This window comes from Lycium ferocissimum, chromosome 8 (genome assembly GCF_029784015.1).
Source record: "Lycium ferocissimum isolate CSIRO_LF1 chromosome 8, AGI_CSIRO_Lferr_CH_V1, whole genome shotgun sequence".
NCBI classification, from domain to species: Eukaryota; Viridiplantae; Streptophyta; class Magnoliopsida; order Solanales; family Solanaceae; genus Lycium; species Lycium ferocissimum.
The window spans coordinates 33,495,675-33,507,802 of record NC_081349.1 but is presented as its reverse complement, the minus strand read 5'-3'; the positions used below and the strand labels follow the sequence as shown (position 1 = coordinate 33,507,802).

Sequence of the window (12,128 nt, the reverse complement as noted above, 5' to 3'; positions counted from 1 at the left end):
AAAAATCTCCATTTTCTTCATATGTACTTACCCACCTCCTCCTCCTTCTTCTTCTTCTTCTTCTTCTTCTTCAACTATCTTCTCTCTCTAAAAATCTCCATTTCTCTCTCTAAAAACACACACAATAATTCTTTCATTTTTAGTTGTTTTTTATGTGTATTTTGTTGAATATCTTCTTCCATTTTTTTGATTTTAACAAAAAACGTTTCTGATATTGTTAGGATTCTTGAACAAGCTTCGATTTCATTTTAATAGTGGAGTTGTTGGTGATGATGACGATGAAGGATAACAACGGCGGTTGTTGGTGACAGCAGCGTTTTCGTAGATCCGTGATCGGTGTCGGATACGGACGGAAACTTGATCGTATTTGGCTAGAAGTTGTATTTACAAATACGGCGATTGTATTCACTTTTTTGAGCTTTTTTGTTAATTTTTTCAATTGTATTCATTTTGTTAGGGTGTATTTGTTAGCATAAGCGTTATTTGTTATTGTTGTTGTGAAATTTCCATCAAATCTGGCCAAAACTAGTGGTTGGTGTTGTTGTATTCATGAATAAGACGATTGTATTCACTTTTTTAAATTTTTTAGATTGTATTCATTTTTTTTAGGGTGTATTCGTTAATTTTTGGAGTATATATATTTTTATGTATTCAGTTTTACTCGTTGTATTTATGTATTCAGTTTTACTCGTTGTATTCATGAATACAACGAGCCTGTTTATGAATACATATAGTCATTTCATGAATACAATGAAAAAAGAAAAAAAAATCGTTGTATTCATGAATACAGCGGGAAAAAAAAAAAACGAATACAACGAAAAAAAAAAAAGTAGCTATGCCATGTAAATATTGAAAATGTAACTATGGCAAATTTTAAACCCCCAAAATGTAGTCATCTATGTAAAATTTTGATAGGAGAAGAAAATACTCCCTCCCGCCCAAAATACTTATCACATTTTTCATTTACACGCCCCTTAACATTTATAACGGTAGCATTTTAACCATTTTACCCTCTTAACATATTTCATCATGCAATCTCTCCAAAATAAATATTTACTCCTTCAATGATGAGAACCCCTTAAATGTAGCTAATTAATAGGTAAATGGGAAAAGCTACTCATTTTATCTTGGTTACATAAAATGTCAAAGTATTTTTTGCAAGGACGACAAGTATTTTGTGACGGAAGGAGTACAATATCAATCTCAAATAAAGTATCAAGGTTGAAGCTAATACTCTGTGATTTATGGAGAGCGAGTGACTACTTTGATGAGTACAACTTTATTGGAATATACAACATACCCAGTGTAACCCCACAAAGTGAGATTTTATTAGAATATAGACATCTGAATATCCTTTATTGCCATTTCTTGGGCCTCCCAAGTGAAAGGAAGTTTCATTTCAGCTCATTCTTGCTTAACCAAATTCAAGGGTTAATGAATTATGAAACTAGAACAAGTTTATGACCAGTGATTAACAAATCAACAATGCCATTTGTCAGCAAAATTATACACCCAAGTCCATACACAACTATTAAGTTTCACAGACCACAAAAAAGGGAACAAAAAAGCAGAAAACATGGCACATTGGCACTCACTACACTAAACCTCATCTAGACAAAAAGGTATCTGAAACCGCTGAAAATCGGAACTACAACAAATAATCAATAACATTGATTTCTTACAGCTAAAGAGAGAACAAATGTGAAAGTTCCGAATTACCAGAAGGTACATTTGACTATCGATCACCAATCGGCCGTTTGCCAAGCCCTTGATAATTCATGTTGGCAGCCTTCAAACTAGCACGGACAGATACTTCGAACGAGCATACTCTGTCCGTGGCTATCTCAAAAGAACATCTTGGTGGAACACATAGGGCAGCTTGTCCCACTTGATTCTTTTCTGTGCAAAATTCACTTTTGCGGCTCAAAATTCAGCTTGAGATGAAGTTCGCTGCAGGCACCTCGCTGGAAACTAGTAGAGATTTAAAAAACAGGAGTTCAGCCTTCTGGTATAGCAATAAATCAACATTATGTCTAGGGCGTCCCAACTCACATATTAAATAAATAAAATAAAAGTGATCAAATATTCTAGAGGACCACTCAGTATTAATACGTAGCTGAATTAGATGAATCATAAAATAAGGTATACACTTGTGTTGCAACTGAAAATGAGATTAGGATGTATGATGTATCTCCCATCGCTTGGCTACAAAATAATCTCTTACAAAAAGGTTTCTGCATTCACCTGGCGAGTCAATCAATTTTGTTATGAATTCAGTTCCAGCCAGCATTTTACATTTGATGCTGAAGAAGTATTTTTCCTGTCCTTTCAAGTAATTAAGAAGGAACAGTGTCACGCCATTAAAGTGAACTATAAAAAAATACTTTATGGCCCAGGCGTGGAAAAACTAGGAGAACAGCTTGCTTCAACATTTTTATACAACCCTGACATATTGGGCTACTTCAGCAATGGTTTAGTATCATCCAAAAGGGCTTGCCACCCCAGGTGTTTGTAAGTTTAGTCAAGCACTGGACTTTCTTCTAGCAGCTTCATAATACTAAAGAGTGGATATGGAATTCAAAACCAGACAGATCTCGATAAGAAATACTGTTTCATAGAACTATCCGTCTACAATATGAAGCGGTTGATGCAGGGGAAAATAAATGAATTGCCCATACCTTTCCACCTTGCCAACTGAAACTCAAAAGGGAGCCTCAAGTGATTCATCCCAGACATCTGCACTTCCATTGGAGGCATCCTCTGCATCTTCCTCCATTGAGAGTCTAATATATTCCCTGTGTGCAAAGCGATCCCACTCGGTCAAATTCGGGTTCTCACGCTCCTGGAACAAAAAGAAAATCATGTTAATCCATTGGTAAGAATGATGAAGGAATGTAAAAGAAGTTCATTTACTTATTAATTAAACATTAACTCACTTGACGTATAAGGAACGGGTCGCGAGTTTCAAATGCCATGAACTTATTGAGGTTAAAGAGAATATTAAAAACACTGCCGGATAGTTTATTGCCCTTCAAGTCACGTAACGTAAAATAACTTTCATCCTGCAAGTAAAGAAACTTCGGTGTTATATGTCATTTTTGAAAATTAACCCAGATGGTACAAATTCAAGGTACCAAGAGAGGTCAACTAGAAGTGTAGAAAAAAGCAATAATCTGATGAATATGTCTGAGCATGAAAAAGACGCAACATGATAAAAGATATCAAATGTGAAAAAAAATCAAAGATTACCTCTGGACTAATCATGTCAACCATCTGGCACAAAATATCCTCAAAAAGCACTGGCTCTTGGCCCATGCATTCCATCCTGTGCAACTGCTCCTCATAAAAAAATTGCATTTCATTCCTAGTCATAACACCGTTTCCATCCAAATCTATGCATTTGAACCTGCCCATAAAATAAATTGAGATAGAGAAAAGAAAGGCGGTGTCATCTGCGAGTACTTGTGCATGTCCCACAACTATACAACTGAAATTTTTCTGAAGAGGACTCATCATTCTCTAATGACACTATGTTGCCTAAATTCTTAGCTGAAATGAACTGAATTCAAGCATACAAATCCTAATGCAACACATGCAACTACATGGCCTTCCCTGACTGTCACAATAATTCCTGATAGATATACTCTTATTTTCAAAATGCAACAAATCAGCAATTTGACTTCCAGCCCACAATAATTCATTCAATTCAACACCTATGAGGAAACAAGAGACAGCATAGCAATGCTTGCATACACAAATAAGTCTGTCTAATCAACCAAGAAAAGCTACAGAGCTACTACTAACAAGGTTAGCAGAAAAGACGATTAGGAAAGAAGACAGAAATCAGCGATACTTTGAAGATACTGCAGCACCAGTTTGGAGACTGATTTATCAATGTCTGGAATATTTTTTTAGATCTTTTTTGGTGTAAAATATTGGACTTATCTGATCAAGACATATTAGTTGACTTCTCAGTTCCTAAATTTTGAGGAAGCTTGAGTTATCTACTACGTAAAAATATTTTGCACCTCCTGGATTCACAAAAGTATAAAAATGACCTTACTAATCTGAATAAGTCCTCACCTCCTCGGTGTACTCAAATCTTATGCATTTAGTAGGTAACTCAGCTTTCCAGTTAATAAATGCATATGTAATTGGATCCCCAATAAATTCGCCAAGTTATAAGCTTCCATAATAATAAAAATTTCAATGCATCCTTGCTCCACATCTCATTAAAATACCCAAATCACCTAAAATATTTTGTATCAGAATCAGTGTTATTTCAATTCTGCAACCTATGCAGATAACTTCATGCATCTTAGATGGTATTTGGACTAAAAACGGATCTAGTTCTGGTCTTTTTCCAAAAGAAGCTAAAACGGAAGTGGTTTGGCTTTGTTTTTATTTTTTCCCCACCTTTCCAGAAAACAATGTGTTTGTTTGGATTTAGGTCTGGGAAACATCCTTTCATTTTTTTTTTCTGATAAAAGAAAAAAACTGTTCTACGCAGAACAAAAACAATTGATGAAAACAAGCAGGGAATATAATAAATGCAACAAATATATGGCTAGAACTAGAAGTAATTTGCAAGGAAAATCTTATTCATACTCATGAATGGTGATATCCTGGTTAGCACAAGCACAATAGTCTTACGGACAAAAATACCATATACTTCCAAGTACCAGCATCTTTGGTGCTCCTAAATGTTATCAATTATTGGAGAGACGATTGTCTATCCTAAACAAAAGTGCTTTTTGAAAACTTTCACCCATATCTCCTCCCCCTTTCCTACTCAATCAACTAGAAGCACAATACAGAAGGAATTCAATAATCCAACTGCACTCATAAAATCGACATGGATAGTTGAAATCAGTTGGCTCCCTAAAGAAAGAACATCAGTAACATAATCTCCACTCAGAGGAAAACAAAATCACAGGAATGATTTAAAGAAACTCGAATGCTCCATCTCCGTTAAAAAAAAAAAATAAAAAAAAAAGATCCATATGCTCCATTATAGAAGAAATCAGGAGGAAAAATTCAACATTTTCATGGAGCTTGAAAAAAGAGTATCATGTTAATCCTGAAATTTACCAGTATTCAAGACTAGGCTCTGATGTTTTATCCTCCTCTGATAATATAAAGTAAACGAAGTCTTCATAACCCATCTTTCCTTCAACTTTACTTGTAAACTTCCTTGGAACCTGACAAAAACATTAAAACATGCTAATCTTCTGTGTACAATTCCATCAGACATCCCTGAAGGGACAACAGAAAATTAACAACTCCTTATAACGTGATAATAAACAGTCTTCAAATACAACAAGTTATTCATAATAGCAGGAAGGTAAAACAAGAAGTGACAAACAGAGTACATGGAAAACTCTTAACCTGAGAAAATATTCTATCAACAATCCTGTATGTAAGGGCATGGTTGCCATATCGAATGAGGTTCTCTTTATCAATCAGAAAATCATGATCGGTATCCAGCTCCCAAAACTTGCAATATATCACGTAAAAGTGTTCGTAAGAAAAGTACCTGCAGCAAATATAAGGTACTCAATGATGCCGCACATGTATTTACTTGATCGGCAGAAGTAACAAGAACTTGCCCAAAGTTATCAGTGAGAATAATGTCAAGCAAAAATCAGCAGAACAAACTCTAAAAGATAAAGAGTACATAATATTTGACTTAGTTTCTGTGAGAACCCAGAGTTTCAAAGTAATCTGCAAAACATACTGATGTGCTTTTATAATGTCAAACTCCAAAAAAGGATGCTAATCAGTGATGTATAATGCATGTTTTATAACCTATGTGTAATGCATTTTTTCTCTCTTCTTTCTTTGACTAGTCAAAAAAAGACTCCCAGCGCCACCACTTGCCACATAAACATCCTTGTAATTAAACCACGTGACATAGACAATTTGATGTTTACAGGGCAAAGAAACAAGAACAGACTGCATTAAGTGAAGTAAAAGACGTGAATCTCTAAAACTTCCCAAAAAGAAGAAGTCTGTATACTTTTTTATGTCTATATTAAGTCCCGTGGCAATGGTATTTACCTAAGGACCTTGTTAATATCTTCTTCTTCGTCTGCATGTTGCATTGCAGCAATTAGGTCCGAACGCTTCAGCTCCCTGAGGGTAAGATGACCATCACCCAATCTATTCACGTAGAAAAATATTCTGTATATTACAGTTTCAGCTGGCCAATGCAAGAAAATTAACTGTTAAGATAGAGTGAAGTAGTTTGAAACCCCTCTATGTTACAAACAAGTATTTAAATAAGATGTGTCACTCCACCGGTAAAAAAAAAAGACTATCTAGTCCATTCCTAAGTCCCAAAAGAAGAATGCTGATAGAACCCCCCAAAAAGGGTGAAGGGTAAAAGGTTAGCTAAACTACTTTGAATGGGACTCCTTTATAGGGAGTAACTAAAGGAAATTTCAAGTCTTAGTTAGACAAGAAAGCTATGCCGAGGAATTAGGGTTCTCGTGCTTGACATTCCAAAAGAATAGAAAAGGTAATTGATCCATGCGAGATGACACAGCTAGGAACTCTTAGATATTTCACTGACTTTATTCTCCACCATCGGGTAGGAGGATGAGTAACACAGCACACCTAGTTCAACGTATAGTTGCCTCAAAAAAAAAAAAACTGTCCAGTTCATCCCAGAGAGTCACACCTCACAAATTAGTCTGAAAATTTTATAGCAACCACAACAATACCAAACTAGGACCCATAGCACTTCTAGTTTTTTTGCTGTGGTCAAATGTAACCTCTCAAGATAAAAATTGATAGGAATGTCTAACAGAAGAGCTTATTTAGGACAATGGTAAATACATCGCAAAAAACATTGACGATTTTAAGGGCACGAAGAAGTTCTGCATGCATCAGCAATTAATGCAGCATAATATTGAGAAGGTACCATATCGCTCTTGAAATTCAGGTGTGTTCCGTAAGAACTCTAACCCAGGATGTGTTGCCAAAAGCTCTCGAAGAACAGGCTTGAAATCATCCTACAAACAAATTGATTGAAACTTCAATTGACAGATGGAAAAAAAACAAATCCACCAATCCACAAAACCTCTCTGTTGCAGAAAAAATAATCTCTATTTAATCATGAACCAGATGAAATCTTTAGCTCTTTTGAGATTGAATGAGTGAAGAAACTACAAAATAATTGTAATGAGTTACTCAAACCGATAAAAAACAAACTAGAGAAGCACCTGTGTCAGGTGTCTGAGATCTGGCTGCTTCAAGATTGTGTACATCTGGGTTGCAATATCTTTTGTCAACATGTTTCCGTTGACCCAATAATCAACAAAGACATCCCTACAGCCATGTTAAGCAAATAGCATCAGAAAACTCTCTTTAAAGTAGTTTCAGACATCATCACAAGTGAATTAACACCAAAAGCTCAGGTATACTATGCATTACTAGTACCCTATATCAGGTGTCACTTCCGAGTTTCTCTTATTCAACTGTCAGTAGTTATAAATAAACACGTGAGAAGGTGCAGTAAGTTTTTTTAATTTTATTTTTGTTTGTTCATTTTTATTTTGATATGGAAGTGATATAAGTTTACAAGGCAAAGAGTTTCAGATACAGACCAAAAAAAGCTATTTAACTTGAACTATTGAAAGAGCAACAACTGGTAAAGATCCTTGGCTTCTATAAGAGATTTTTTACACCACGAACATAAGTTCATAAGGTGTGCTTCAGTTAAAGAAAGAATGAACTCTCCTGAAAAAAGCATTTCCCTTCTAGTCAAATAAACTTCCCAGATGTGAAAGGAATGTTTTAAAGGTTAAAAACAAAGTGAACATGCCCATAAAGCCACCGGTCACTTCAGCGGCATAACACGTTTCAAAATGCAATGCTATTTGGGAGAAAACCTTAGGATATTGTTATTTTATTGTATGATCAAATTGTTTTATATTGTTTTTGCATACTACAGTGAGTCCTTTTTATTTGGTAATCCCATCTATTCATTTTTAAAGGGAGATGAATATGCATCACACCCATCTTAAACTAATACTGAGGCTGCTATGGCAAACCATCCAGAATAACAATATTTTGTCACAATGCAACAGATCTGACTAACTTTAGGACCTCCAAAAAAGATAATACACTTTATATGTTTGAGGGGAAAAAACTCCTATATAATTCCTCCCTACACAAAATCTATTAAGGTCTGTCTTAAAACCTCTGCATGGACAAATCACAACATTCAGGAAAGAAGTCAGAATTTAAAGATAATCAACTATAACTGCGCAGAGTAACTACAACATAAAATTGAATTTCTGAAGGGAGCTACTATAGTAGTAATCAATCAAACTATCAAAAGTCGTATAGAAGGATATATCTATTCAAGAAAATGTATTCCTATGTATCAAATAGAACCATGATAGAAGAGGACAAAAAGACACAGAAGGATGTTAAAGGAAGAACGTTACACCCTTCATCCCAACAATTTTACTTCCACATTCCGAAGGTGCAGACGACTCTCTAGGAAGAAAGAAAATATTTACCTTGTTATGATACCTGTTCCATCAACATCAATCTTCCTAAAAAGAGCTGTAGAGAAGAACGACGGCAACTTGCATATTTCCTTGGTAATTGGTTTAAATTCTGACAACATCAAGGAGGAAAATAAGTTATATAGAACGTCAAAATGCACGCATAAACAAGCAGTGTGTGTATTGGCTCAGAATCAAAATATTTAAATGTGTTTATTGTCATCTCAGAGTCATAAGAAAACAATTCTTACGTCTTAACCCCCCCACCCCCCACCATCAAAAAGAAAGGGGAACCTTACCTTCCATTTGTAATCCATCCGTGTGACCATAGAAAAACTGGTTTATTCTAAACAAGCAGCGTTCCTTCAATTCATTTGGAGGTGGACGGCCATTTTGAAAATAAAACTGCTATCATCATATGCATTTGATCAAAAAGGAGAAACCATCACAATCTGTCTGTGCCCAAAAAAACATCACTCTGAATTAGTTATGCAACGCTTCCATACCTGTGGTATTGGCTCTTTAACAGGCTCGTTCACAAATTTCAAAGAAGAACCTAACATAGAGGGGCCTGCCCTATGTCTTGTTGTTCGCGGTGAACCAGATGAACTTCTTGGAGAAAGTGGAGGGGTACTTCCAGCCGGAAACATAGATGGCAAAGAATTGCTTGCAGCAACATTTGTGCTAGAAGAAGTTCCAGCCGCATTCAAGGGACCACCAGCTTTAGCATTATTAAGCAAATTTTTCACCTGCATGTAGTGAAATAGATTACTTTCCATTTGCCAATGATATCAATAACAATGTTTATCAGAAACAGGGTAAAAATGAACATATCATTGCTTCTGTTTGAAATAATGCAGGACATACAGCTCTTCCAAACAAAACATCATAGTCCCCCAGAACTGAGAAAAAAACACATGTAAGCTCAATAGTCCATCAGGTTCGATGTTCCATTCTTAAAACCTAAACCTCGTGCGAATGCTGGCTCAGCAATATCTCGGCAGAGTATCTTTTCAAAAATATATGGGATTCCCAGCTGAACATCCTCAAGCATTAATCCCCATTGTTATTCATCACCAACAGTCCAAAATTCACGAAGAGTCTCCATTAAACCAGAGCACCACCACATCTCCATCATCCCAGGAAAGCTTCTCAGAGACAAGTAGTTCCATGAACACGATAAATCAATTCTTAGCGACTGCAACAAGTTGTTGTAGTCTTATATGTATACTATTTAAACTCTGAGCAATATTAGACTCTAATAGGTAAAGAATAAGAGAGAGCACAACATTGCAACAGACTATTGAGTTTTCTTCTTCACTCTACACAAAAAGGTTAATGCATCTTTTTTTTTTTTGACTAAGAAAAGGTTAATACATCTTTACGGTGGCTTCTAATCATTTCTCACCCCCGAGGACTTGACAGTACATTTACTCAACATAAAATGATTACCATTCTCATGAAGTGAACATATTATAGTTGTTAGAACCACTTCTGAGATACATATAAGATAAATCATATAGGATCACATTGTTGGAAGTACTGCTTGTAACTACACTTTTTACGATTTTTTTAATCCTTTAAAGTAAATAACTTTTTTGAGAAGGTAAGTAACTAGTATATTGAAAAGAAAAAAAAAGGAAACATAGCCTTTAAAGTATCTAAGTTGGAAACACAAGATAGAGCAGAGGGCGGGCTCACAGTCCCACCGGTTTGAATCTATGGGCCAACTGGGGGCAGAGTAGCTATCTCACAAGGGAATTATCAATTATCCCAACCACAAAAACTGCCCTTCACTTTGGAACTTTCTTCCAGCTTGTCATTTGAGCTACAAATGTTCCATACTTCACATGAATTACAAACCATTCATAGCCATATATCCTCTCTATCTCCCAAGGTAGGTGTAAGGTCTGCATAAACTCTACCCTCCCAAACCCCATTTGTGGGATTACACTGGGTATGTTGTTGTTGTCGTCGTCATAGCCAAATATCCTTCATTTTTTATAAAACAAGTTTTTTTTTTTTTTTTCATGATTTGGGATTTTCATGGCCAAACACTAATTTTTGAAAAAAGTAAAAAAAATTCCGAGAAAAAATGCGCATGGCCAAACGGCTAATTTTTCCAACTTGTCATTTGGGCTACATGTTCAATAGCTCGCAAAACAACACATAGCCAAATAAACCGCACTAGGCAAGCTGAGTGCAACGAGTTCGACCTCACGGAAGGCCGTCCCTATGTTGTTGTTGTCGTCATAGATAAATATCCAATTTTTCAACAAGTTGAGACCTCCATTTTCAAAATCTAATCTTTCCAACTTGTCATTTGGGCCACAATATTCCATACTTCACAAAAGTTCACATGAATTACAACCCATTCATAGCCAAATACACTTCATTTTTCATAAAACACGTTGAGCCAAATCAAAATTTCATAATTAATACCTAATACAACAAAAATACACAAAAAAAATTAAAACAAAATTAAGCATTGTGGAACTACCAAAGGTGTCGTATCCGGTAACGATAGCCATTGATCAAAAAGCTTCTGGGCAACATAAGGATTATCTTTAATAACAAAAGAGGAAACTTCAGGAAGTTGCAATAGTTCAGCATCAAGACTCGTTATATCACTAATTAAATCCACATCCATTGTAACTCTAAGCAATAAAATCAATCCAAATCCAAATACTCAGATCTTCTAGAACTTTCCTTATCATCCAAACAAACCCTAAAATAGAAACCAAAATGAGCTCTTATAATAGCTCTCACACCATCAAAAATGAAATCAATCCAAATCCAAATCCTTAGATCTTCTAGAAATTTCTTTTATCATTCAAACAAACCCTAAAAATGGACCAAAAAGAGCTATTGGAGTAGCTCTCACATCACCAAAAACGCCTTGAAGAAAATGAAAGGAAAAAAAAAAAAAGGATTTTTTGTGAAATGAGGATTTGTTCTAGATCCTTCTAGATTTTTTGAAATCTGAGCTGAGAATTGTATAAGGAAGAATGAATTCTAGAGATTTGAATTTTCGATTGAAGGATCGGAGAAAGAGAGAATTTAAAGAAGCTCGAAACCCTTGAAACCAAGGAGCATTTGTGTGTGTGTGAGAAAGAGAAAGAGGGGATGTATGCAAAAATGCAAGTGTTAAGTAGTGTAATTATGATGTAATAATTAAGAGAGTAATTAATGTCTTAACACTAAACTAATCTGGGATTTGATTAGATGCACACCTTTTTTTTTTTTTTTTTGGAGTTATACTATGAAAGGCCTTGAATTGCTTGTTCTCATGCCTATCGGAAACAACATTTCTCTGTCATAAAGGGTAAGGCGCACGTACGGTTCTTGCTTTGGTCGTTTTTGTGGGATATCACTGAGTATGTTGTTGTTGTTGTTGTTGTTACAGTGAAAGACCTTTTTCTTTAAATTATAAAGTGCTCGAATTAGCTTGTATGCACCTCACATGTACGCAGGTTACCGAGGACTTGACCTTAGATAGGAGGTTATAGAGTACACAGATTGGGATTGAAGGTTCGTAGGTAGTTGAGCGTTGTCCTACTTATTATTTCATGCTAGTAGTCGTAGTATTACTTTTGTAGTTTTTTATCC

General features: G+C 35.4%; 1 protein-coding gene across 5 annotated transcripts; it reads right to left on the bottom strand.

Annotated features, from left to right (window-relative positions):
• Positions 1-1,471: 1,471 nt before the first annotated feature.
• On the bottom strand, positions 1,472-11,635 carry LOC132068148 (serine/threonine protein phosphatase 2A regulatory subunit B''beta-like). Of its 5 annotated transcripts, none has more exons than XM_059461634.1 (13): positions 11,020-11,635; positions 9,026-9,268; positions 8,819-8,927; positions 8,532-8,631; positions 7,227-7,332; positions 6,926-7,016; positions 6,061-6,202; positions 5,389-5,536; positions 5,092-5,201; positions 3,250-3,406; positions 2,937-3,062; positions 2,679-2,842; positions 1,472-2,002 (listed from the first exon to the last, which is right to left on the bottom strand). In XM_059461634.1, exons 1-12 carry the CDS (start codon positions 11,167-11,169, stop codon positions 2,702-2,704), a joined length of 1,623 nt encoding a protein of 540 aa, XP_059317617.1. In that variant the 5' UTR covers positions 11,170-11,635; the 3' UTR covers positions 1,472-2,002; positions 2,679-2,701. The 5 variants fall into 5 exon arrangements, with proteins under 5 accessions (XP_059317617.1, XP_059317616.1, XP_059317615.1 ...); XM_059461633.1 differs by having other exon boundaries at positions 1,472-1,964; XM_059461632.1 differs by having other exon boundaries at positions 1,472-2,005; positions 11,020-11,634.
• Positions 11,636-12,128: the final 493 nt, after the last annotated feature.